The following is a 27,005-nucleotide window of genomic DNA, read 5'->3' as shown; positions in this document are numbered from 1 at the left end:
AGAGTGTAGTGTAGCACTCCTTCACATTTTAGTGTGAATCCCACTAAAGTGTAAAGCTCTAAATCAAAACTCCACCTTGGACCTTGGTTAAATAAAAAGTAGTGACACAACACAAACATTATGGAAAGTGGTAAAATATTTATTTCAAGAAAAGTACATATAATAATAATAATAATAATAATAATAATAATAATAATAATAATAATAATAATAATAATAATAAATAATACTATTAATAATAATAATACTATTGTGTTATATTTTTGGATATATTTATTTATTATTTCCCCCCTCACAGTAATCAACAAGCAAAATAGATAGGCTACAGGATACAGAATGAAATATAAGATAGAAAATGAAAAAACATGTTCTTATTAGTTAAAAATTAACAATGGTGACGCTGGCCGTGACCCCAGTCCCTGCGGGTGTCTCAGGAGTTGGGATATGCAAGAAACACATTTCCATTACTCATTTCCATTACACCCACATGTGTGTAACAGGACAAATATAAGTATCCCCCAAATTATTATTATTATGCCTTTCCTTAACCTTAACCCAAACATAAACCTCAGTCAAACTATACCTAAACTTAACCTTAACCTAACCCTCATTCCTAAACCTAACCTGAATCATCACCTCAATTAATTTTTACAACTACGACTGAATTAAGTTTTTCTTCTGCCGGTCGAATATCCACTTCCTAGTTTTATACATTGGGACGAACTTCAGCATAGTTTTTAATGACCCCTGAGAAGCGAATGACTTTGACCTCTTTGGTTTTGGCCTTGAAGTCCTGCCACAGGTACTCTGGAGACAACACCTTGCTGGGCTTGTTGTAGAGCAGGTACCTGTTGAGGTGGCTCTCCTCCTGCCAGGCAGCCTCGATGGAATTCTCCGCATCCATCTCAAACCGCTTTCGACATACCTTTGTGAGTGTGTAAACATCCTCCACGAACCCTCCGATCATAGCCCCACCATAGTAGTAGTCTCCCTCATCCATGGGGATGAAGGCCATCGAGGCTGGACGCCGTTCGTATGGGAAGTGGTCACGGGTCTGCTCGTAGTAGCCTGGGTGTAACACAGCAACCAGCCTTCCAAGAGACTCGGCCCCCCAGCGAGCGTGGAACTTGCTGTCCACGTCCAGACAGAAGATGTAGTCGGCCTCCCTGCTGATCTGACGTTCGATGGTGGTCTGGATGATTTCCATCCTCCGAGCTGATATCTCCTGCCAGCGGTTTGAACCCGGGACCTGGATCACACTCAAATGTCTCCCCTGAGTCAGGTTCACTGAAGGAACATCGTGTGGACGATCAGTGAAAACATAGTAGCGCACGTTGAAGTCGACCATGAAGTGCTTCTCTGCTGTCTCCAGAAAATCTTGGAGAAAGCTGACGTATCTGTCAGTATATAAAGACATACATATCATAAGGATTAGTGCCTGGCTCAAGGACACAACGGCAGTAGGTCGCACCTGAGAATTTGATGTCAGCAATCCTCTGTAACTGATGGGGTGGCAGGTAGCCTAGCGGTTTAGATTGTTGGGGCAGTAACCAAAAGGTCACTGGTTCGAATCCCTGAGCCAAGCTAAGTTGGAAACATCTGCTGTTCTGCCCTTGAGCAAGGCAGTTAACCCCCAACAACAACTGCTCCCCGTGCGCCAATTATCTCGATTAAGCCAGCCCCCCCCAAACCTCTCTGATTCAGAGGGGTTGGGTTAAATGCGGAAGACACATTTTAGTTGAATGCTTTCAGTTGTGCAACTGACTAGGTATCCCCTTAACTGCATTATCATTCTCATATGACATTATACCACTTTCTGACCAATATACAATCAAGCAGATAATACATGAAGTAGTACAATTCTTCACGTGTTACAAGGCATGAATCATGACAACGTCATCATATTGTATTACCTGCCATGTTACATCAGGTTCTTATGTCCTTGAAATTGTATTGATTGTTCAACTTCCCTTTTGAATATTTGGCAAAAGTTGTACTCACTTTCCAACGGCAAACACTGTGGTTGCTATGGTGAGGTTCATGGGCTTGTAGATGTTGTCGACGATCACAGGGTCAAAGGTGCCTTCCCAGACGATGGGTGCCAACCATGGGGTCACTGCCACCACATCAGTACGTCTAGAGAAACAGAACAGGGTCCTGCCTGACAGTGTTGTACTGACCAGAGCCATGATATGATCTCAATATTTCACTATGGTCCTTGAAACAAGGTGTGGTATTTAGGCTACACCTCCTCACACTGATGTGTCAGACACTAATGTCAGGTGTGACCTCGTAATATATCAAATCTCCCCACGCTGATGTGTCAGAAACCTACAGTACGTCAGCTAATATTACTTTAACATGAGGTAAAAATGCTACTTACCCCACCAAGACACTGGGCTGCTTGTACAATAGCCTGGGAGAACAAAATGTAGTTAATTACTTAATTATAATGAAGAGCTGGGCTGATGTTGGTAGTATTAAATAGACTGACCTGTAATAGTTGTACTACTACAGAAAATATATACTGAACAAAAATATAAGCACAACATGAAACAATTTCAATGATTTTACTGAGTTACAGTTCATACAAGGAAATCAGTCAATTGAAATAAATTCCTTAGGCCCTAATCTATGGATTTCACATGACTGGGCAGTGGCACAGCTATGGGTGGGCCTGGGAGGGCATAGGCCCACCCACTAGGGAGCCAGGAACAGCCAATCAGAATTAGTTTTTCCCCACAAAAGGTATTTATTACAGACAGAAATATTCCTCAGTTTCATCAATTGTCCGGGTAGCTGGTCTCAGACGATCCCGCAGGTGAAGAAGCCGGATGTGGACGTCCTGGGCTGGTATGGTTACACGTGGTCTTTGGTTTTGAGGCCGGTTGGACATACTGCCAAATTCTCTAAAACGATGTGGGAGGCGGCTTATGGTACAGAAATGAACATTCAATTCTCTGGCAACAGCTCTGGTGGATATTTGAGCAGTCAGCATGCTAATTGCACACTCCCTCAAATCTTGAGACACCTGTGGCATTGAGTTGTGTGACAAAACTGCACATTTTAGAGTGGCCTTTTATTGTCCCCAGCACAAGGTGCACCTGTGTAATGATCATGCTGTTTAATCAGCTTCTTGATATGCGACACCTGTCAGGTGGATGGATTATCTTGGCAAAGGAGAAATGCTCACTAAAAGGGATGTAAACCAATTTGTGCACAACATTTGAGAGAAATAAGCTTTTTGTGTGTATGAAAAATGTGGGACCAACGCTTTACATGTTGATTTATATTTTTGTTCAGTATACATTAACAGAACTACTACCCCAACAACCATGCTATAAACTCAACACATAAAGTATCCCATCACCAATTCAAGCAGTAAATCAAACATGACATTTATGTAATAGAAATGTACATCAAAGGACCACTAATCTGATTGATTGCCAGTCCTTTATGGATTTTTTTTTGGTAGGATTGATTTGATTGATTTCATCAGTACAGCATGACACCATACTTCTATGGTTAATTATGGTAGAGTAAAATAAAGATACACACTTTTCAAGAGAGATCATGTTCCGTTCTCTGCTCCTGAACATGGGCTTACTCAGGCTGTATGAATAGAAAATCATAGTAAGAAGAAAACAAACACAATTAAGATCATAGAAAACTAGAAAGGGTACTTTTTAAGTAAGAAAAATTGTGTGACTTGCTTCAAAGTATTGTTATGTTAGTGGAAGGAGTTTAGAAGTTTAAATTTTTAGAGGCTAGTGTTGACAATTTGAGGCTAATGTAGTAGTGACTGTATTATAAATAGTAGTGGGATAGTAGCTATTAGTGCAGGGGTTCCCAAACCTTTTTGGCCCACGACCCCATTTTGATATCTGAAAATTCTCTCGACCCCAACCATATGAAAATAATTATGAAATTATCAGCCTATTTTTATTTATTTATTTGGGGCTATTGAAAAACAATCTAACATTATTTCTGATTGTCTTCTCAACTCAAAATCACATACTTTGAATGTGGGGCTATTACACTCAATCGCAAATTAGTCTGACATAAAGAAGACAGCAGGGTATTCCCTTTGAGTCAGGAACCAAAACTCCCCCATAGTGACCCGTGAATGCGTTGTCTGCAGCATTCGGTCACATGACAGCTCGACCAGCTGTTTGATTTCACTTACCACCATGTCAACTGAGCCAGGATCACTGTCAAACAGATTGGGAAGTAGGTCCCAAAGTGATTTTCCAAGAGTTGTCATCACTCATGTGGGACACTTACTGATTCTGTTTTCTGTTAGAAACATGCACAGCCGATGGGAAGGGGGCATAGTTTGCTTTTGAAGGACTCTCTCTCCAATAAGAATTATTTCCTCTGAATCCACTGATTCGGTCACTCATCTGTAGAATGTTTATCCGACATGATAAAAAATAAATAATAATAATATTATTATTATGTCCCCCACACTTATAAAACCAAAGTTGCGCCCTTGAGTTTCCCAAATATATCTGTCACATAGGCAAGGAGAGACATTTTCTTTTTATTACACAGAAAGTCAACCAAGTCTGTTTATTTTTCATCCACTGTGAATGACAACAGTTCCTTTCTCAATGCAGAAAATATTTCTAACAATCCCCCTCGATAACCACCAAGCCTCGGTGTGAAATAGAACATTGTCATGCTCTGATCCCATATCTCCACATAGTTTTGCGAACAGGCTTGCGCGCAGTGGATGTGGTTTGATGTAGTTTACATTCGAAGTTACCTTGTGGACACCCCTTCAAATTAGTGGATTTGGCTATTTCAGCCACACCTGTTGCTGACTTTTCCCTGCTAGAGCTGCCCTGGTCAACTGTAAGTGCTGTTATTGTGAAGTGGAAAAGTCCAGGAGCAACGACGGCACAGCTACGACGTGTTAGGCCACACAAGCTCACAGAACGGGACCGCCGAGTGCTGAAGAGCGTAAAAATCGTCTGTCCTCAGTTGCAACACTCACTCTTCGGTTCCAAACTGCCTCTGGAAGCAACGTCAGCACAAGACCTGTTCCTCGGGAGCTTCATGAAATGGGTTTCCATGACCGAGCAGCCACACACAAGCCTAAGATCACCATGCGCAATGCCAAGCGACGGCTGGAGTGGTGTAAAGCTCAGCACCATTGGAAAACGCATTCTCTGGAGTGATGAATCACGCTTAACCATCTCGCAGTCCGACGGACAAATCTGGGTTTGGTGGTTGCCAGGAAAACGCTACCTGCCCAAATGCATAGTGCCAACTGTAATGTTTGGTGGAGGAGGAATAATGGTCTAGGGCGGATTTTCATGATTTGGGCTAGTTCCTTTAAATCCAGAGAAGGGAAATCTTAACGCTAGAGCATACAATGACATTCTAGACGATTCTGTGCTTCCAACTTTGTGGCAACAATTTCGGGAAGGCCTTGTATTGTTTCAGCATGACAATGCCACTGTGCACAAAGCGAGGTCCTTACAGACATGGTATGTCGAGATCGTTGAGTTAGAACTTGACTGGCCTGCACAGAGTCCTAACCTCAACCCCATCGAACACCATTGGGATGAATTGGAACGCCGACTGCGAGCCAGGCCTAACCGCCCAATATCAGTGCCGACCTCAGTAATGCTCTTGTGGCTGAACGGACGCAATGTTCCAACATCTAGTGGAAAGCCTTCCCAGAAGAGTGGAGTCTGTTATAGCAGCAAAGGGGGGACCAACTCCATATTAATGCCCGTGATTTTGAAATGAGATGTTCGACGAGCAGGTGTTTAGTGAGTCTTCCAGATCAGAGGCAGTAGGGATGACCACGGATGTTCTCTTGATAAGTGCATGAATTGGACCATTTTCCTGTCCTGTTAAGCATAAAAAATTGAACTAATACTTTTGGGTGTCAGGGAAAATGTTTGGAGTAAAAAGTACATTATTTTCTTTAGGAATGTAGTGAAGTTAAAGTAAAAGTTGTCAAAAATATAAATAGTAAAGTACAGATACCCCAAAAAACTAGTTAAGTAGTACTTTAAAGTAATTTTACTTAAGTATTTTACACCACTGGATTTAATACGAGAAAAAGCCTATAATTTTACAATGGTTCTGTGTAGCCTAGTTATGCTAATATATTTGAGACCAGTGTATTGCAGTTATTTTCATCTTTGACTTCTTTGAATTTTGTCTTTGAGTTCGTTGACAAAACAGACCATGGAACGCTGTCACGCCCTGGCTCTGGGGACTCTAGTATGTTGAGCCAGGGTGTGAGTTTTCATTTGTTTATGTTCTAGTTGTTGTATATCTATGTTGGCCAGGGTGGCTCCCAATCAGAGACGGCTGTAGCTCGTTGTCTCTGATTGGGAGTCATACTTAGGTAGCCGTTAGGCATTCATTATTTGTGGTTTCTTGTTCCGTGTTGGTTCGTGTATGTAACCAGGGACGTCACGTTTTCGTTTTGTTGTTTTGTTCGTGTGTTCATTCAAATTAAATAAAATGTTCGCATTCAACGCTGCGCCTTGGTCCTCCTCTGTTCCCGACGAGCGTGACAAACGCCTTTTCACACAGAGATTTATTTGATCTGTGGTGGGTCTGTTAAAACTGTGCGATTATTTTGGAGGTTTATAGAAGTGAATGTTATCTATAAATGTACTGTTATAGTATTTCTAAGTAGCAGCCAATGCAGCCTGCGCCTCAAATATAAAACAGCTGATTGTTGAGTTGTGGCTGTCAATGAACAGTAGGCAGCAGCTAGAAGGTATTTGGGCAATATTTCAAAATACAATTGCAGGAAAAATCTTTTTGAATAGGTGAGTGCCACTGGAAAGTTGGTGGACTATAATTTCCTCCTCATATTGTAGGCCTAAAATCGGTGTATCCTCTCTTTTCATTGGCCTATGCTATTGGTTGCATTTAAGACATGGGTCGTTCTTTCTATTGATCACAGCATGTAAATGTCAGAGTAGCTTGTCATTTTGATAATTTGTGTGATATAAATAAATATTATTTTAATGTCTCCAGTCATGTAACATTATGTAAAATTGCAAGAAATGATTTTATAAAAGGCCCTTTTTTCTTGGACCAACACACCCCTCAGCCCTTGGTCTTCAGGAATGAGCCCTGAATGTTATGAAACTCTGTGAACTCCCTGGCAGCCATATCAGCCATGGAAACTAATTGTTATCACTTTATGATAGAACATTCAGATTTTTCTGCCTGACTGTGGCGCTCTTTACCTGATTGTTAGGATTTTCTTGTGATCACTTATTTTGCTCAAAAAGATGGGCCTAGCTGAGAATAGAACATTCCGTTTTCTGCCTGAATGTGGCGCTGTTTACCACAATTCTATGGACTATCTTGTGACAGAACAAAACTACAAAAATCCTAACATCCTAACTTTAAAAGTACCATCCTACCTTTAAAAGTACCAAGTACCATGACTTGTTGGGGGAATTTCTCAGTTTATCTCAACTAACCTGGTGCACTTCTGGTCCTCATCAATTGGGATATCTCTGTTGGAAACAATGAAACCATAAAATAACGTTCCCCTGAAATTCAAGCCTCAAACCAAACCCTGTTAATAAGAATCAGACAATATTGTGACTTGCATCTCACATTAGAGCATCATTAGGCTGTAATAGATTAACAGAACTTGATCTTACCTGTTGAGCCTTTCAGAGAAGAAGTTGAAATAGACATAGCTTTGGGGAGGCAGGAGAGAATCAGTTAAAGTCTGTCATGAAAACATTTAGGGTACTTTTACACTAACAAAATGTGTTGCCGGCGCTGCCTTTCTTTGACATCAGATTTTCGACATTTATTTGAAACATAATTTATACCTTACGCAAGTACACTACGCAAGGACGCATTTAGCTTTTCAAAATGGCAATCCTGCGTAGTTGCGTGGAGTTACAAATTACGGGGCAGCACACATTTGCGTACCTTATTGTATTGTGTAGGTTGTAAATTAGGCTTTACACAATCCTTACATTACCTTGGATGCGGTGTTGCCAAAGCCATATACATGCTGCATGTGTATGGCAGCTATTAACATGCCGTGAATACCATATTATGTAGTAGTATATAAAAGTAGGCAAGATGTTGAAAGTATACAGGAGCTTTTCAACTAAACCATGTTGCACATAATGTTGCACACTTGAATAATGCAACGATTCACACGTGTGCAGACATTTTTAAAGTGTTACATTTCTTTGCTAATACAACAAAAATGTAGTACTGATATTAATTGCATGTGGCTTTAGAGAGCCATTGTCTTTATCCAATACCACTCAGAGAGGGGTATGTGGTGTAGAAGTGTCCCAAGATACCTAGTTAATGTATTGAATAGTTTGATTAAATCTTGAGAAGTTGAATGACTGTTTAGTTAGTGCTTCCCTCAACCCTGCAACAGAACCTATTTATAAGTTTGTTTGTTTGTTAAATCATTGTGTAACCTTTACTTTCCTTTATGACCAGGCTCAAAAGAAAGCCTCAGTAATTCAGTTTGCATTGACTATTGTGGAGGAGGAAATAAATGATACATCTTTTGGAATTCAATATTTTTCCACTTTACCCAGTCTGTTTTGGAATGGGTGGCCAGTAATAAACTGTTCCTGAACATCTCTAAAACTAAGAGAATTGTATTTACTACAAACCATTCCCTAAGTTCTAGACCTCAACTGAATCTGGCAATGAATGGTGTGTCTGTTGAAAAATAAAAAAATAAAAAAAAATGTAATGGTGTTGTGGGGGAGGAAACACGTTTGTGAAGTTCATACATATCTTGGAATTAAATATTTTTCCACTCAACCCAACCTAAGAACTTGTTTGTACCTGTTCTTGTTTAAACAATAACAGGTGGAGTAGTATGGCAATTTGACATTTGGCAGTAGTCTGCAGGGTTTGGGACTCACTGAGTGGCAAAATATTGAACTGTGACAATGGCATTTAACTGTGTGTTGGCCATGTATAACCCCTGGGTAAGAGGGAAGTTTGCCATGTGGCTATGGTTTAAGTTTGTAAATTGCTAAGTTTGATATATATATATATATATTTAATGGTATCTTGAGAAGTTAAATGACTTTTTAGCGCTTCCCTCGAAATAGGCCATATTTAGACACCTTTATTAATTATTTCATGTATTACTAAGACGGGGTCCGAGGGGATTCCATAGCGACAGTGTGCGAGATAAGTCATGGCCCATTGACTGTACCTGTTAGTAGCATGTGTCCCCCGTCTGAAGCAATATCCATAAATCGGTAGACGGCTCCAATTGGAGAATCGCTGTTTGCCTCGTCGAGCAGTGAAAAATAAACAATTGAATCCAGTTTTTATATTCTACATCCCCTCCGCAGATCAAAATGTAATCTGGTTTGCAATGCTTTGTTCTGACTTTTTGCGCACACATTTCCTCTACTTAACGTCTGGGGCACCATGGTGCCCATATTGCGAGGCTGATTAGCTAGACAAATAGGTGTGTGAAACAAAGGCAGGGGTGTGCGCAAAGTGAGAACACCAACTGGAATTGATTTGGGTAGGGGGGTAGCATCTAAAACTGGATTTAACAGTTCTTGTTTGTTGCTCAGCGATGCAAATGACGATTCTCACCTTACAAAAAACCACATGATTTCACATGTGGAAAATTACATGATTTCACATGTGAAATGTCCACATGTTATACACATGTGAAATTGTATTTCACTTGTGAAATTTCACGTGATATCATGTTAAACTATGTGGCTTTGGTACACCACATATGATGATATTTCATATGTGATCACATAAACTTTCACATGTGGATTCACATTTTCACATGATGCCCTGCAAACAAAAAGTCATTAAGATGTCCCCTGAACGTCACGAAATAGCTACAATGTTTTCCACGTACATATTTGACACACTTTGACATACATGATTACATTGTGTATGTTTATTTATACATTAATTATTATTCAACATGTCCTCATCTGGAATTTGAACTCACAACCTCTTGGTTCACAGCATTCATTCTATGCCACCGTGTCTGTGTCAATGACTGATTTAATCTAACTCTCACATGTGGAATTGCATTTTCACATGTGAAAAACTTTCAAATGTTGTCACATTTAGTTTCATGGTATCACATGTTGAAATGTTGCATCCCCCTGTTTCACATTTATGTGTCGTTTCATGTTATAACATGTTGCTTTTACATGTTGTCACATGTTTTCACATTAACTTGATCACGTGAAATTCATGTGGTTTTTCCCATATGGATCCAATCGGAACCGTCTACCGATTATGGATGTAGCTTCGGATGTGGGACACATGCTGCTAGCAGGTACAGTCATTGGACCATGACTTACAGTGCATTCGGAAAGTATTCAGACCTGGACTTTTTCCACATTTTGTTACATTACAGCCTTATTCTAAAATTTATTAAATCATTTTTTCCCCCTCATCAATCTACACAAAATAACACATAACGACAAAACAAAAACAGGTTAAAAAAATTATATTACATTTACATACATATTCAGACCCTGTACTCAGTACTTTGTTGAAGCAGCTTTGGCAGCGATTACAGCCTCGACTCTTCTTGGGTGTGATGCTACAAGCTTGGCACACCTGTATTTGGGGAGTTTCTCCCATTCTTCTCTGCAGATCCTCTCAAGCTCTGTCAGGTTGGACGGGGAGCATTGCTGCACAGCTATTTTCAGGTCTCTCCAGAGATGTTCGATCGGGTTCAAGCCCGGGCTCTGGCTGGTCCACTCAAGGACATTTAGAGACTTGTCCGAAGCCACTCCTGCGTTGTCTTGGTGAACCTTCGCCCCCAGACTGAGGTCCTGAGCACTCTGGAGCAGGTTTTCATCAAGGATCTCTCTGTGCTTTGCTCTGTTCATCTTTCCCTCGATCCTGACTAGTCTCCTAGTCCCTGCCTCTGAAATACATCCCCACAGCATGAGGCTGCAACCACCATGCTTCACCGTAGGGATGGTGCCAGGTTTCCTCTAGACGTGACACTTGGCATTCAGGCCAAAGAGTTCAATCTTGGTTTCATCAGACCAGAGAACTTGTTTCTCATGGCCTGAGTTTCTTTAGGTGCCTGTTGGCAAACTCCAAGCGGGCTGTCGTGGCTTATACTGAGGAGTGGCTTCCATCCTTCTGGAAGGTTCTCCTATCTCCACAGAGGAACTCTAGAGCTCTGTCAGCGTGACCATCAGGTTCTTGGTCACCTTCCTAACCAGAGCCCTTCTCCCCTGATTGCTCAGTTTGGCCGGGCGGCCAACTCTAGGAAGAGTCTTGGTGGTTCCAAACTTCTTCCATTTAAGAATGATGGAGGCCACTGTGTTCTTGGGGACCGTCAATGCTGCAGAAATGTTTTGGTACCCTTCCCCAGGTCTGTGCCTCGACACAATCCTGTCTCTGAGCTCTTCGGACAATTCCTTCGACCTCATGGCTTGGTTTATGCTCTGACATGCACTGTCAACTGTGGGACCTTATATAGACAGGTGTGTGCCTTTCCAAATCATGTCCAATCAATTGTATTTACCACAAGTGGACTCTAATCAAGTTGTAGAAACATGCCAGGGATGATCAATGGAAACAAGATGCAGCTGAGCTCAATTTCGAGTCTCATAGCAAAGGGTCTGAATACTTATGTAAATAAGGTTTTCTATTTTTTATAAATTTGCAAAAAATGTTAAACCTGTTTTCGCTTTGTCATTTTGGGATATTGTGTGTAGATTGCTGAGGCTGTAACATAACAAAATGTGGAGAAAGTCAAGGGGTCTGAATACTTTCGGAAGACTGTATCTTGGTATTAAAGTTTACAAAGATCAGAAAGAAAGGGCCAACTTAAATGTATCTCCTATTTTAGAGAAAATTGGAAAGAGATTTAACTCCTGGTTATTAAGAGATCTTTCTTCATCTGGACATGTACTTTTGTCAAAATCTGAAGGTCTGTCCAGATTAGTTTATACCTCCCTTGCCTTGGATGTTCTCTGTCAGTAACTAAATTGTTGATACTAAATTATTTAACTTCATATGGAGGAATAAACCTCATTATTTAATAATAACGGTAATATTTAGCACCCAATATGAGGGAGGGTAGAATGCTCTGGATTTTAAAACCTCTAATATAATCTTTAAAATGGATACAAAACTATTTAAGAAATAAGGATTGCATTTGGAATATAAACCCTAATTTAATATTCCAACAGATTGGTGGTCTAGAGTTATTACTCAAATGCAACTTTGATGTGGGTAAAATTCCTATTAAGCTTGCTATAATAAGTACTTATAACTTGGAACCTCATGTAGAAATATAACTTTTCCCAACAAAGATATACAATCTGGAATGATAAAGACATAAAATACAAAAACAATTCTTTGTTTTTCCAGAGCTGGTTTGACAACAGCTCTTATCCAGAGCGACTTACAATATATTTTTTGTTTGTTTGTTTATACTGGCCCCCCGTGGGAATCAAACCCACAACCCTGGCGTTGCAAACGCCATGCTCTACCAACTGAGCTACATCCCTGCCGGCCATTCCCTCCCCTACCCTGGACAACGCTGGGCCAATTGTGCGCCGCCCCATGGGTCTCCCGGTCGCGGCCGGCTACGACAGAGCCTGGATTTGAACCAGGATCTCTAGTGGCACAGCTAGCACTGAGATGCAGTGCCTTAGACCACTGCGCCACTCGGGAGACTATATCTAATAAGATTAAACTCATTCATAGAATCTACCCTGTAAAGACCTTTATTGGACACAGATTCAAAATTGCTATTGATAACAAATGTGTATTTTGTGGTTGTGACCTAGAGACACATTGATTTTGGGACTGTTCTTATGTCAGAAGATTTTGGAGTGAGTTAGAAGATTTTATTTTAAAATAAACTACTATTAATGTTAATTTGAAAGACTGATATTATGTTTTATTTTGATCCAAATGATATGGACCCCGATTTAACTTTCATTGTTCATTTGTTTATTTTTCATGGAATATTCTTTATCCATAAAATGAAGTGGGCGGAGAACAAACCCCTCTTCACATTGTTTAAGATAGAATTGAAACATTATTTAGAAATTATCAGTAAGTGTAAAAACAAAAAAGCAATACGCACCATAAAACGTATTGACAAATTGAAAATGTATCTCGACATGTAATACCCCTGTCTGTTAGGTTTATGTACTCTTGTTCGTTTATTTCTGTTTTTGTATAAAAAAATATATATAAAAAAAAGAAATCACAGGACGCTATTTGAACTTCTCGAGAACAAAAATTGCTGCCATTGCAAAACTCGATTAGTCCCAGTAAGCAGCCTGACAGGATGCTCTCAATGGTGCGTCTGTAAAAGTTTGTGAGGGTCTTAGGGGCCAAGCCACATTTTTTCAGCCTCCTGAGGTTGTCTGTGTGGGTGGACCATTTCAGATTGTCTGTGATGTGTACACCGAGGAACTGGAAGCTTTTCACTTTCTCCACTGCGGCCCTGTCGATGTGGATGGGAGCGTGCACCCTCTGCTGTCTCTTGAAGTCCACGATCAGCTCCTTCGTTTTGTTGACGTTGAGGGAGAGGTTATTTTCCTGGAACCATTCCTTCAGGGCCCTCATCTCCTCCCTGTAGGCTGTCTCTTCATTGTTGGTAATCAGGCATACTACTGTTGTGTCATCTGCAAACTTGATGATTGAGTTGGAGGCATACGTGGCCACGCAGTCATGGGTGAACAGGGAGTACAGGAGGGGGCTGAGCACGCACCGTTGTGGGGCCCATGTGTTGAGGAGCAGCCTAGTGGAGGTGTTGTTTCCTACCTTCACCACCTGGGGGCGGCCCATCAGGAAGTCCAGGGCCCAGTTGCACAGGGTGGGTGCTTTGGGGGTACTATGGTGTTGAAGGCCGAGAGGGATACATAGGTATCCCTCTTGTCCAGATGGGATAGGGCAGTGTGCAGTGCGATGGCGATTGCATCATCTGTGGATCTTTTGGGGCGGTATGCAAATTGAAGTGACCCTAGGGTGTCAGGTAAGGTGGAGGTGATATGATCCTTAACTAGCCTCTCAAAGCACTTCATGATGACAGAAGTGAGTGCTACGGGGCGATAGTCATTTAGTTTAGTTACCTTTGCTTACTTGGGTACAGGAACAATGTTGGACATCTTGAAGTGGGGACAGCAGACTGGGATAGGGAGATATTGAATATGTCCGTAAACACTCCAGCCAGCTGGTCTGCGCATGCTCTGAGGACGAGGCTAGAGATGCCATCTGGACCGGCAGCCTTGCGAGGGTAAACACGCTTAAATGTTTTACTCACGTTGGCCACGGAGAATGAGAGCCCACAGTCCTCGGGAGCGGCCCGCGTCGGTTGCACTGTGCTATCCTCAAAGCGGGCAAAGGTGTTTAGCTTGTCCAGGAGGCGTCCGCGACGTGGCTGGTTTTCCCTTTGTAATCCGCGATTGTCTGGAGTCCCTGCCGTCTCGTGTCTGAGCCGTTGAATTGCATTTCTCTGTACTGACGTTTTGCCTGTTTGATTGCCTTACGGAGGGCATAACTGCACTGTTTTGTATTCAACCATATTCCCAGTCACCTTGCCATGGTTAAATACATTTACATTTACATTTTAGTCATTTAGCAGACGCTTTTATCCAGAGCGACTTACAGGAGCAATTAGGGTTAAGTGCCTTGCTCAAGGGCACATTAACGTCATTTAGCAGACGCTCTTAGCCAGAGCGACTCACAAATTGGTGCGTTCACCCTATAGCCAGTGGGATAACCACTTTACAATTTGGGGGGGGTTAGAAGGAATACTTTATCCTATCCCAGGTATTCCTTAAAGAGGTGGGGTTTCAAATGTCTCCGGAAGGTGGTGAGTGACTCCGCTGTCCTGGCGTCGTGAGGGAGCTTGTTCCACCATTGGGGTGCCAGAGCAGCGAACAGTTTTGACTGGGCTGAGCGGGAGCTATGCTTCCGCAGAGGAAGGGAGCCAGCAGGCCAGAGGTGGATGAACGCAATGCCCTCGTTTGGGTGTAGGGACTGATCAGAGCCTGAAGGTACAGAGGTGCCGTTCCCCTCACTGCTCCATAGGCAAGCACCATGGTCTTGTAGCGGATGCGAGCTTCAACTGGAAGCCAGTGGAGTGTGCGGAGGAGGGGGGTGACGTGAGAGAACTTGGGAAGGTTGAACACCAGACGGGCTGCGGCATTCTGGATGAGTTGTAGGGGTTTAATGGCACAGGCAGGGAGGCCAGCCAACAGCGAGTTGCAGTAGTCCAGACGGGAGATGACAAGTGCCTGGACCAGGACCTGCGCCGCTTCCTGTGTAAGGCAGGGTCGCACTCTCCGAATGTTGTAGAGCATGAACCTGCAGGAGCGGGTCACCGCCTTGATGTTGGCGGAGAACGACAGGGTGTTGTCCAGGGTCACGCCTAGGCTCTTCGCACTCTGGGAGGAGGACACAGCGGAGTTGTCAACCGTGATGGCGAGATCATGGAACGGGCAGTCCTTCCCCGGGAGGAAGAGCAGCTCCGTCTTGCCAGGGTTCAGCTTGAGGTGGTGATCCGTCATCCATACTGATATGTCTGCCAGACATGCAGAGATGCGATTCGCCACCTGGTTATCAGAGGGGGGAAAGGAGAAGATTAGTTGTGTATCGTCAGCGTAGCAATGATAGGAAAGGCCATGTGAGGATATGACAGAGCCAAGTGACTTGGTGTATAGGGAGAAAAGGAGAGGGCCTAGAACCGAGCCCTGGGGGACACCAGTGGTGAGAGCACGTGGTGCGGAGACAGCTTCCCGCCACGCCACTTTGTAGGAGCGACCGGTCAGGTAGGACGCAATCCAGGAGTGAGCCGCGCCGGAGATGCCCAGCTCGGAGAGGGTGGAGAGGAGGATCTGATGGTTCACAGTATCAAAGGCAGCAGACAGGTCTAGAAGGACAACCACAAAATGCGGTGGTTCGCGCTTTCAGTTGCTGCCATCTATGCACGTTTTTTTGTTTGGGTAGGTTTTAATAGTCACAGTGGGAACAACATCCCCTATATACACGGCAGTGACCATAACCAAAGATAATTCTCTTGGGGTGTAATACAGTAGGCATTTGATTGTGAGGTATTCTAGGTTAGGTGAACAAAAGTATGGAAGGGAACAATAACTAAAATAAAATACTGCAAAGTTGCTTAGGAGCTAGAAGCAGAGCTGCCATGTCTATCGGTGCCATCTTAACACGAATGAGCGCCATCTTAACATTAATAAAAGTTGAAAATATGTAATTTATAGACGTCTATGTTTGGGCCAAATCAAGGCCGGTCTGGACCTCACCAAATCTGAAATAAACATAGACCTCTGTGATTGGTTCAGATTTGGTCCACACCGGACCAAAAACCAATATCCTTGGATGTGGAAATCAAGGCCGGTCCGGATGGCACCAAAAAAAGACATCCAAAGGCTTTTGCGTCGGTCCGTGCTAACTGAGGTGTAGCATACATTGTTGCCTTAAATTGAATTTTATGAATGGCCTTTATGTGGTAAGCTCACCGTTTGTAAAAAAAACAAAACAACAACAACAATATGTCTGGACAGGACCAAAAAAATACGTATAAATAAAGTGGGCTCGTGCTTACTGGGTTGTAGCATACCATGTCAATTTTATGAATGGCCATCCATGTGGGAGGCCCACCATTTGTAAAACAGGCAGTTGCTGGATACAAACTTAAAACCACTGATCATGACAATGGGGTGAAACTCCTGGACAACAGTTGTGACTGTCCATTCCATATTGTCCATTTTACTTTGACCTGTCCTGTTTTTAGGATATGTAGTTTGTTAACATAACAGCACATTTTTTATTTCATTGGGAGCCATTTAGGTTAGGCTATTTGATTGGAGAAACCTGCATGATGTAAAAAGTGTCTTTGATTAGGCTATTTGATTGGAGAAACCTGCATGATGTAAAAAGTGTCTTTGATTAGGCTATTTGATCGGAGAAACCTGCATGATGTAAAAAGTGTCTTAGGTTAGGCTATTTGATTGGAGAAACCTGCATGATGTAAAAAGTGTCTTTGATTAGGCTATTTGATCGGAGAAACCTGCATAATGTAAAAAGTGTCTGTCTCATTACATTGTCATACATTTTATCTCCAGCCTGTAGCCTACAGAAAAGTCCACATACTCTTTCTACCATATCCTACATGTATGTGGACACTCCTTCAAATTAGTGGAATCTGCAATTTCAGCCACACCCGAGCACACAGCCATGCAATCTCCATAGACAAACATTGGTAGTAGAATGGCCTTACTGAAGAGATCAGTGACTTTCAACGTGGCACCGTCATAGGATTCCACCTTTCCAACAAGCCAGTTCGTCAAATTTCTGCCCTGCTAGAGCTGCCACTGTCAACTCTAAGTGCTGTTATTGTGAAGTGGATACATCTAGGAGCAACAACGGCTCAGCCGCGAAGTGGTAGGCCACACAAGCTCACAGAACAGGACCGTAGAGTGCTGAAGCGCGTAAAAATCGGCTGTCCTCGGTTGCAACACTCACTACCTAGTTCCAAACTTCCTCTGGAAGCAACGTCAGCACAAGAACTGTTAGTCGGTGCGCAATGCCATGCGTCGGATGGAGGGGCGTAAAGCTCGACGCCATTGGACTCTGAAGCAGTGGAAACGCGTTCTCTGGAGTGATGAATCATGCTTCACCATCTGGCAGTCCGACGGACGTATTTGTGTTTGGCGGATGCCAGGAGAATGCTACCTGCCCAACTGCATAGTGTCAACTGTAAAGTTTGGTGGAGGAGGAATAATGGTCTGGGCTGTTTTTCATGGTTCGGACTAGGCCCCTTAGTTCCAGTGAAGGGAAATCAATGCTACAGCATACATTGACGTTCTAGACGATTCTGTGCTTCCAACTTTGTGGCAACAGTTTGGGGAAGGCCCTTTCCTCTTTCGGCATGACAATGCCCCCATGCACTAAGCGAGGTCCATACAGAAATGGTTTGTTGAGATCCATTGAACACCTTTGGAATGAATAGGAACCCCGACTGCGAGCCAGGCCTAATCGCTCAACATCAGTGCCCGACCACACTAATGTTCGTAGCTGTGGAAAGTGAAAAACCATCCCAGAAGAGTGGAGGCTGTTATAGCAGCAAAGGGGGGACCGACTCCATATTAATGCCCATGATTTTGGAATGAGTTGTTCGACAAGCAGGTGTCCACATACTTTTGGCAATGTAGTGTACTTATCATCAGTAACAAGTCTCTCTCTTTTTCTCCCTCTCACAGATTGAGGAGGAGTTCCAAAGAATCACGACGGTCCGAATTCAGTCCACCTTCACGGGGAACCTGGACCAATACACCCCAAGGCTGTTGTCTTTGCTCAAGTCAAAAGGAGGTGATGAAAAGGAGAAGTTGCATGGCATCCTGGAAGCACAGTACAGGGTCTGCACTCGCCATTCACAGTACAGTCAATAATTACATTTGGTGACATTTATTTAGTTGCCTGTAGTAAATGCAACTATTTTTATTCCCGCATGACAGTGCAACACCATAGAGGAAAGAAGAGACTGGGTGATGCGTGGCCTGATCATATACCTTGGCGAAATGGTCGAGGACCTTATTAAGGAATACAAGGTAAAGTTGTTTTATTTCATAGCTTTATTTATTTAGGTATGTCCCTTTTTTATCTCATCTCTTTCTCCTGCCTCCCTCAAGTTGCACAGCTTGATTTTGTGGATGTAGTTGACCTTGTCTATGTCACGTCTCCTCCCGTTGCACATTGCATATTGTAAAGAGTCCATGTTACTGGGGAAAGCAGCTGTTCTTTCCACAACACAAACTAAGCAATCCCAAAGAACTGAAATATACTTTTGAGGTGGAGAGGATGTTTTTTTGGGGGAAACCCTGGCCTAAATGGCAAGTGTAAAATTGTGAAGGTGCTTTTGCCTAGGCAACCTAAGACTTTAATCAGATGTGATGTTCTGTGTTTACTGATATTTCTGTCAAGCCAGTGTGCATTGTTTTGAATCAGCACTACTTCAATCTTTCAAATGTTTTTGGCAGCAGAAAAGTGTTCAATACTTATTACAAAGTTTTATGTTTACTCAAACTAAAAGACTGGGCAGCCTTTTTGAGTTTGCTAAGAGGACTTTTCCTGCAGAAGGTTAATTGTGGTGCCTCATTTGTGTGCTTAACAAAACTGCTGTGTCTTTTTGAATCTTTTCAAATCTCACCGCTATTCAACCTCATGATTGATGTATAATTTGGGTCAATGATCAGAACCATCTGCTTTCAGTCCACCTTCATGGAGAAGCTGAACCAATACTGTTATACTTGAGGAGGTTCTTGAACCAAATGGGCAGGAAAGGTTACAAAGGGCCAATCCCAAATAGTCCCTGATGCACTTGTGAAGATTTGATTGGTATACACAATATGGTGTAACTACCACCTAGGGAGGTAAGGTGTAGTTATCAGATAGATAACAGCTGTCAAATCTTCTCAGTTCTCCACAAGTACAGAGTGTCTGGTTTGGGTGATGAGTTGCTATTGGGCCTAACTTTGCCCGCTCATATTTGTATAAAATTACATGAACATTATTGTAACATCAGATTCCAGTTTCATTAAAACTACGTATCTTTTTATAACACGACTGTTTCACATATGTTGATGTTGGGGAGCTGCTAGAGGACAAATGAGGTTGAAAAGTGATAATTTTCCTTTTGTTGACTTTGCCACTGAAACGTAATTATTTTGCCAGGTTTCTCTTGCAGAAACACATTGCACTTCAAAGAAAAGTAAGCAATAAAACGGAATTTTCAAAGTTCCTCTGTTTTACTTTTATGCATATTCCCATGTAGGTGTTGTGTCAAAAATAATTGAGTAAATTATCCAAAATAAATTGAGATCCAATTTACAAAAACAGTTCTGTAAATTATACAATTAAGTTAGATCTAACCAAGTTTTGAGATGCTGTAAGTAGTTTGCACATAATATTGTTTGTGAAACACTAAAAGCAAAGTATATTATACATAAAAATACCTAATGTTGGAAATACTCAAAAAGCTGACGCAAACAGTTGCTTCCATCGTTTTAAGTAGAACAAGCACATCTTTTTTACAGTTTGCTGTATTCAGTGCATATGACATATAAACATTGATTTGATGTGGCGTATAAGCCTAAGTGTCACAAGCGTCTTAGTTGATTTATTGAATCTCCCACCGCCCACTCCCTTACTGTGAGTGTGATATCAGATACGATCTGTATGGCTTGCATGGCCTGTTTCCAATGAGATAGTTGAGATGGTTTGAAACTTCAGAAGCCACAGTGAATTATACATTACCTAACTGACAACCATCTGTCAGTAAGTTATTATAAAATGCACAGTAACCTAATAGCCAGTACCTGCTAGTAACTTAAAACTAGCTGCCAGTGATTTACTGTACCTTTTCTGATTACAAGATAGCTTAACATTTGACAACTGCTAAGCATTCTTTGTGAACTTTCTGGTGGCCAACTGGTGCTCTACCTTGATCAACATAACTATAAAACCAGTTAAACTGGTACAACCACTAACAGTTAGCACAAATAGTCACCTGACCTCAACCTCTTGGTTGGCAGACAACTGACATTCCTGTGACAGAGATCAGCCACAGTAAGTTAATGCAGCAAGCTGACAGTAAATTATTGAAAATTAAACGAGCTGTGATTGAATACTGGCACTAACCGTACTATGTGTGATGTAAATGGAGTATGTAGTATGCTTATAGGTCATAGTATGGATATAGTTAGTATGCCAAAAGTTCCCGGATGTCGTACTCTAAAAGACTTACCTAAGGAGACTCACAGATGTAATCACAGCCAAAGGTGTTTGTAACATGTATTGACTCAGTGAGTTGAATACCTATGCAATAACTATATTTTAGCTATTTAATTTCTATTAATCTTTAACATTACAGAGTATTTTGTGTAGATGGTTGACAAAACATTTTAGACCAGGGCTCTCCAACCCTGTTCCTGGAGAGCTACCCTAGTTGTAACTTGATTCATTTTATCAACCTGCTAATTATTATAATCTGGTGTGCTTCATTATATTAGAGTTGGAGTGAAAACCTACACAACATTAGCTCTCCAGGAACAGGGTTGAAAAGTCCTGTTTTAGAACCATGCCCCCAAATATGCTATTGAGTCCCCACCAGCACATTGCTCCACCTACATTGAAAATATTCACTATATTGGCAAGAAAAACTTTGCGCATATGTACCCTTAAAGGTACCGACCAGTACCATGTGAGTGCCTAACAGTGTGTGCCACAAGCGCATCTGAAGTATCCTATAAGTATAACTGTAGAACCTGCCATTGGTTCTACCTGGAACCAGAGGGTTCTTCATGGGAGGTTTTAAATGGAACTCAAAAGAGTTTCCCTACAGGGACAAATCAAAGGGTTCTATGTGGCACCCAATGTCACGCTCTGGCTCCGGGACTTTGTATTTTGAGCCAGGGTGTGTTCGTTTTGGTTGTGTTTTGTTTGGTTGGGTTGTCATTGGTTGTGTTTTCCTTGTTTGGTCAAATGACTCCCAATCGGAGGTAACGAGTGTCAGCTGTCGGCTCGTTATCTCTGATTGGGAGCCATATTTAAACTGTCTGTGTTCACCTTGTGTTGGGGGGTTTTTGTTCCTTGTCAGTCATTGTCTGAGGACGTTACGTATCGTTTATTGTTTTGTATTCGTGTTTGCACTTTACTATTAAAGTATGTTCGCTCAACACGCTGCGCCTTGGTCCTCTCTAACCAACGATCGTGACAGAAAAACCCACCAAGACCAGACCAAGCAGCGTGTCCAGGAGCCATCGCTAATAGATCTCCGTGGCAGCTTCGACTGGGTCAAGCCCATTGAGGAGCTGAGTGAAGAGGGTTGGAGACAGAGGAGCGAGAGGTGGGCGAGAATGTTGGAGGCCTGGTCCACGGGGAGGAGAGACCCCCAGAACATTTTTAGGGGGGGGCTCACGACGTCGGGGCAGCAGGAGGCCGCTATGGAGCGGTCCAGCGGGGTTGCAGAGGAGGCCGCCAGGTTACGGGGGCCACTGGTAGAAGAGGGGATGGAAGGCGTAGAGGCACGGCGAGAGGTACTGGCGTGTGTTGCCAGTCCGGTCCGGCCCGTTCCAGATCCCGGTGTAGAGCCAGTGGTGTGTGTCCCCAGTACGGTCCGGTCTATTCCTGCTCCCCGCACCAAACCTACGGTGTGCGTCGACAGCCCAGCCCGGCCCGTTCCTGCGCTCCGCACCGAGTCTGTGGTGCGCGTCGCCAGCCCAGTTCGGCCCATCCAAGCTTCTCGCATTAAGTCTACGGTGTGCGTCGACAGCCCTGCCCGGCCGGTTCCTGCTCCACGCACCAAGTCTACGGTGTGCGTCGACAGCCCTGCCCGGCCTGTTCCTGCTCCTCGCACTAAGCCTGCGGTGTGCGTCGCCAGCCCAGCCCGGCCTGTTCCTGCTCCACGCACGAAGCCTACGGGGTGCGTCGTCGGCCTGGTCCAGCTCGTTCCTGCTACTCGCACCAAGCCAAGGGTGCGAGTCGTCAGCCTGATCCAGCCCATTCCTGCTACTCGCACCAAGCCAAGGATGCGAGTCGTCAGCCTGGTGAGGTCCGTTCCGGCTCCACGCACCAAGCCTAGGGTGCGTATCGTCAGCCAGGTCCGGTCCGTTCCTGCCTCACGCGCTAAGCCAGGGGTGCGCGTCGTCAGTCCTGATCCAGCCAGCCATTACGGGGGGATTGAAGTAGGGTGGTGGTCAAGCCCGGAGCCGGAGCCGCCTCCGAGGAGCAACACCCACCCAGCCCTCCCCTATTTGGGGTTTTGAGGCGCGGTCGCAGTCCGCGCCTTTAGGGGGGGGTACTGTCACGCTCTGGCTCCGGGACTTTGTATTTTGAGCCAGGGTGTGTTCGTTTTGGTTGTGTTTTGTTTGGTTGGGTTGTCATTGGTTGTGTTTTCCTTGTTTGGTCAAATGACTCCCAATCGGAGGTAACGAGTGTCAGCTGTCGGCTCGTTATCTCTGATTGGGAGCCATATTTAAACTGTCTGTGTTCACCTTGTGTTGGTGGGTTTTTGTTCCTTGTCAGTCATTGTCTGAGGACGTTACGTATCGTTTATTGTTTTGTATTCGTGTTTGCACTTTACTATTAAAGTATGTTCGCTCAACACGCTGCGCCTTGGTCCTCTCTAACCAACGATCGTGACACCCAAAAGGGTTCCCCCATATGTCTATTGGTTCTAATCTTTTAACAGTCCCTATCATACCCACAGACCCGGTGGCAGAGCAGGAAATACAGGTCGCTGGCAACTGAGAGATTGTGAGTAAAACACTGTAAAACCTTTCCTGGCTACTGGTTGCATTGAAAATGCTGTAAATATCCAAAAGGTTAGTGTATTACTTGGGAGTCAACCTCACTTTGGGTTTCAACTCATAACCTCTCGGTTGCCGGCACCATGAATTTCCTGCTACACCACCAGGTCTCTGGGTATAGTAGAGATTTTTAAAAGATTAGAACCAATAGACATTCTGTCATTTGTCCCTATGAGGGAACTCTTTTGGGTGCCACGTAGAACACTTTGATTTTTTAGAACCCTCTCACAAGGAACCCTGTTTTTTTGGTCCACGTAGAACACTTGGATTATTTTGAACCCTCTCACAAGGTTTTTTTGTTCCTTTAGGGGAACCCAATTGGGTAGAACCCTCTCATAAAGAACCCTCTGGTTGCAGGATCCTGTCTCTGTCCCTATGGGCAAACCCTTTTGGGTGCCACGTAGAACCCTTTGATTTGTCCCTGTAGGGGAACCCTTTTGAGTTCCATTTAGAACCCTCTCATATAGAACCCTCTGTTACAGGTAGAACCAATGACAGGTTTTACAGTTATACTCATAGGATACTTCAGATGTGTTTGTGGCACACACTGTTAGGCACTCACATGGTACTGGTCGGTACCTTTTAAGGGTACATTTGCACAAAATCTAGTATAATGGTACATTTTTCGACCAAATATATTCAATGTAAGGTACAATCATTACTGCAATTTGAAATGTAGGTGGGGTCAATGTGCTGGCGGGGACTCATTCGCATATTTGGGGGCATGGTCTAAAATATGTTATTTTTGTGCCAACAGTTCGTGTCTGTACCAGTTTAAGTGGTTTTATCATTATATTGTTGAAGGTTGAGCACCTGCAGCTCTTTGTCACATGCTCTTACGAAGATGGCAGAAATGACACTGTTAAACGATGTGCTCAACCTTTCACAACAAAACCATCAGCCACTTAAACTGGTACAACACTTCCACTGACTGTTGGCACAAATACACAAAATTCTGTAACTTTACTGTACTTTCACTGCAACCAGTAGTCTGTAGTTTACCTTAAAATTACAGGAACTTTTTAACAGTGTAGCATTTCATGGCATAAAGGAAAACATGGTGTAGAGGGAAAGAACAGGATGGTTCTTCACAACCATCACAGTAGTAAAGAACCCTTCCTGAGCAGTGAATAACCCTATCTGAAGAATGGCTACACCTATCACCCTCACACCCTTTTGGTTCCAGGTAAACTCTTTTGGTTTCTATGTAGAACCCTCTGTGGAAAAGGTTCTACATGGAACCTAAAAGGGTTCTACCTCGAACCAAAAAGGGTTCACCTATGTGGATAGCCAAAGAACCCTTTTAGGTTCTAGATATCACCTTTGTTTCTAAGAGTGTATTATTATTTTTTTGTATTGCGATCTTGTCTCATCGCTGCAACTCCCCAATAGGTTTAAGAGAGGTTAAGGTCAAGTCATGTGTCCTCTGAAACATGACTCGACAAAATCGCACTTCTGAAACACCTGCCCGCTTAACCCAGAAGCCAGCTGCAGGAGGTTTTTTATCTGAGCTGCAGGAAATTCAAATGAGCCTTGTAATTTACATACATTCAATGCAAATCCACAGTTCTCATTCTCTCCCACTCGCTCAAGCGCTAAAGCATCAGACATAATAAATGTCCTATTACTGCAGGTCCTACTACTGCGACAATCAAATATACAAAAATGTTTTTGAAATGCAGCCATACACATCAACAACCGTCGTTTTATATAGTTTATTAATAACAACAGATAAACTATAGCCTATCAAAAATGAATTTCCTGTTAGACAATATCACCTTTTGTTTTGATAATCAAATTCTCCTGCTGCTGGATTGTTTTTCAAATTAACATATCACATCTCTACCAAAATCACTGGGTTTTCTCGGGAGCACTATGGTGAATATGTCTTATGAATAAGTTACTCATCACAACAGACATAACATACTCTTCAAGCATTGTAGTTCTGTAATGATAATGGGCTTTTATTTTGAAAAATACTTATGAATGATAATGAAATAATGTGTTATGAAGGTTGTTGTGCATTATACTTCAGTCCTTATAAAGGTGTTATAACTGGTTTCATTAAGTTGGACTACGTTGTCTCGAGCGAGTGAGAGAGAATAAGAACTGCGTGTTTTCATTGAATTTATGTAAATGACAAGTCCATTTGAATTCCCTGCAACTCAGGAAAATTATCTGTGACTACAGAGTGATCAAATTAGGATATGACATTAAATGTCTTATGTAAACCCCCTTCAAGATTAGATAATATGTGAATACAACACAAAATCAATAAAATGATATTAAATTATTGTTGTATAAGGTGAAGAAATGGCCTAATACATTGGCTACAGTTAATGCTACTATTATAATACATTTACAAAGAAAAAATAAAGTAAAGAGAAGTACATTTTAGTCATTGCTGATATTATATTTCAACACCAGATATTGAAATATAATTTACATAATTTCAGTTTAAGAGGTATGTTATATCTTTAATCTTCATTAAATCTAATATATTAAATCCATCCAACCCTTAACAGATTAGAACATACTCACATTCAAGAAACATGTTTAAAAAATGACATCTCAGAGCTCTTAGAAGCTAATATGAACATCTTTCACAAAAGCCCCTCATTTAATCCCAGAAAAAGGAATAAACTGGAAGTAATGTCAAAATGGTTTACATACCCCAGAAGCAAGAAGATTCCAACAATGACAAGCAGAACATATGCCCTAACATTTGAACTAAAACGCATTGTTCCTCCAATAGTGTCACCAAAATATTTCGTTTATCCTATTAATACTGGTCACAAGTATGATAGTAGATACATCTATCACCAGTAAATCAACCCTTGTCTGGATTCAGGACCCATGAAAATATGTTTAAACTGGTGTGACAGGCAAAACGTATATGTACTGTGTAGCCTATCATGAGGGAGCAGTTGATGTTCTGTCTGTGTTTCCTCCTTTGGCTCGTTTCTATTTTTTTTCTCTTTGGCTGATTCCCAAATCACTCCCTTCCCCTCACCCCTCCATTTGCGTGTTCATGCACGTCTCTTTGTCATATGCACAAGCATATGGTTGGGTAAGCAGGAGGCTGGATTTAGGACCACACGGACAACAGAGCGTGTGCAGACAGGTTGGGTGAAGGCCAGCACGGGAGAGATGAACAGAGGCAGCTGCTGTCTGTGTTGCGTCTCTTCATATAATCTCAGACATAAATTACTGCAGTTTAAGACCATCCATAGAACGTACTATATGCCAGTTAAACTGAATATCACGAGCTCAGAAATGTAATTATCCTTCTGGAGGTGTAAAACACACAAAAGGGAACATAATTGTATATGCTATGGTCTTGTGAAGGCTGGCTGAATTCTGGCAAAGAGTATATTATTTTATCTCAGCATGTCTACATATTCTCCTTCTTTTTGTTTTCTTGGTAATGTTGATACTGGAGACTGTTATCAGAAGAAACTGTGTAACCTAGCATTTACAGCGGCTAAGAAATGCATTGCTATTAATTGGAAGGTTGGTTATCCTCCCACAATGTCACAATGGATGGCAGAAATGTCAAGTTATACATCACTAAATTTGGCACATCTAGCCACTGGGATTTTTGCCCATTCTTCAAGGCAAAACTGATCCAGCTCCTTAAAGTTGGATGGGTTC

General features: G+C 42.5%; 1 protein-coding gene across 1 annotated transcript; it reads right to left on the bottom strand.

Moving 5' to 3' along the window:
- Positions 1 to 256: 256 nt before the first annotated feature.
- On the bottom strand, positions 257 to 26,235 carry LOC121569699 (globoside alpha-1,3-N-acetylgalactosaminyltransferase 1). The gene is made up of 7 exons (XM_041880843.1): positions 26,025 to 26,235; positions 7,656 to 7,694; positions 7,470 to 7,505; positions 3,559 to 3,612; positions 2,384 to 2,416; positions 2,002 to 2,136; positions 257 to 1,397 (listed from the first exon to the last, which is right to left on the bottom strand). Exons 1-7 carry the CDS (start codon positions 26,090 to 26,092, stop codon positions 707 to 709), a joined length of 1,056 nt encoding a protein of 351 aa, XP_041736777.1. The 5' UTR covers positions 26,093 to 26,235; the 3' UTR covers positions 257 to 706.
- Positions 26,236 to 27,005: the final 770 nt, after the last annotated feature.

Source organism: Coregonus clupeaformis, unplaced genomic scaffold (assembly GCF_020615455.1).
Source record: "Coregonus clupeaformis isolate EN_2021a unplaced genomic scaffold, ASM2061545v1 scaf0027, whole genome shotgun sequence".
Lineage (NCBI taxonomy): Eukaryota > Metazoa > Chordata > Actinopteri > Salmoniformes > Salmonidae > Coregonus > Coregonus clupeaformis.
Note: the sequence above shows the minus strand (reverse complement) of the source record. Positions and strands in the feature narration are given on the sequence as shown.

Excerpts from the sequence above, each read along its gene's own strand:
- LOC121569699 (XM_041880843.1), bottom strand. The coding sequence starts at position 26,092 with ATGCGTTTTAGTTCAAATGTTAGGGCATATGTTCTGCTTGTCATTGTT. Across the intron at positions 3,613-7,469 it reads GAGGACCAGAAGTGCACCAG|CCTGAGTAAGCCCATGTTCA; the intron begins GTTAGTTGAGAT and ends CTATTCATACAG. Across the intron at positions 2,137-2,383 it reads CAGCCCAGTGTCTTGGTGGG|ACGTACTGATGTGGTGGCAG; the intron begins GTAAGTAGCATT and ends CTGTTTCTCTAG.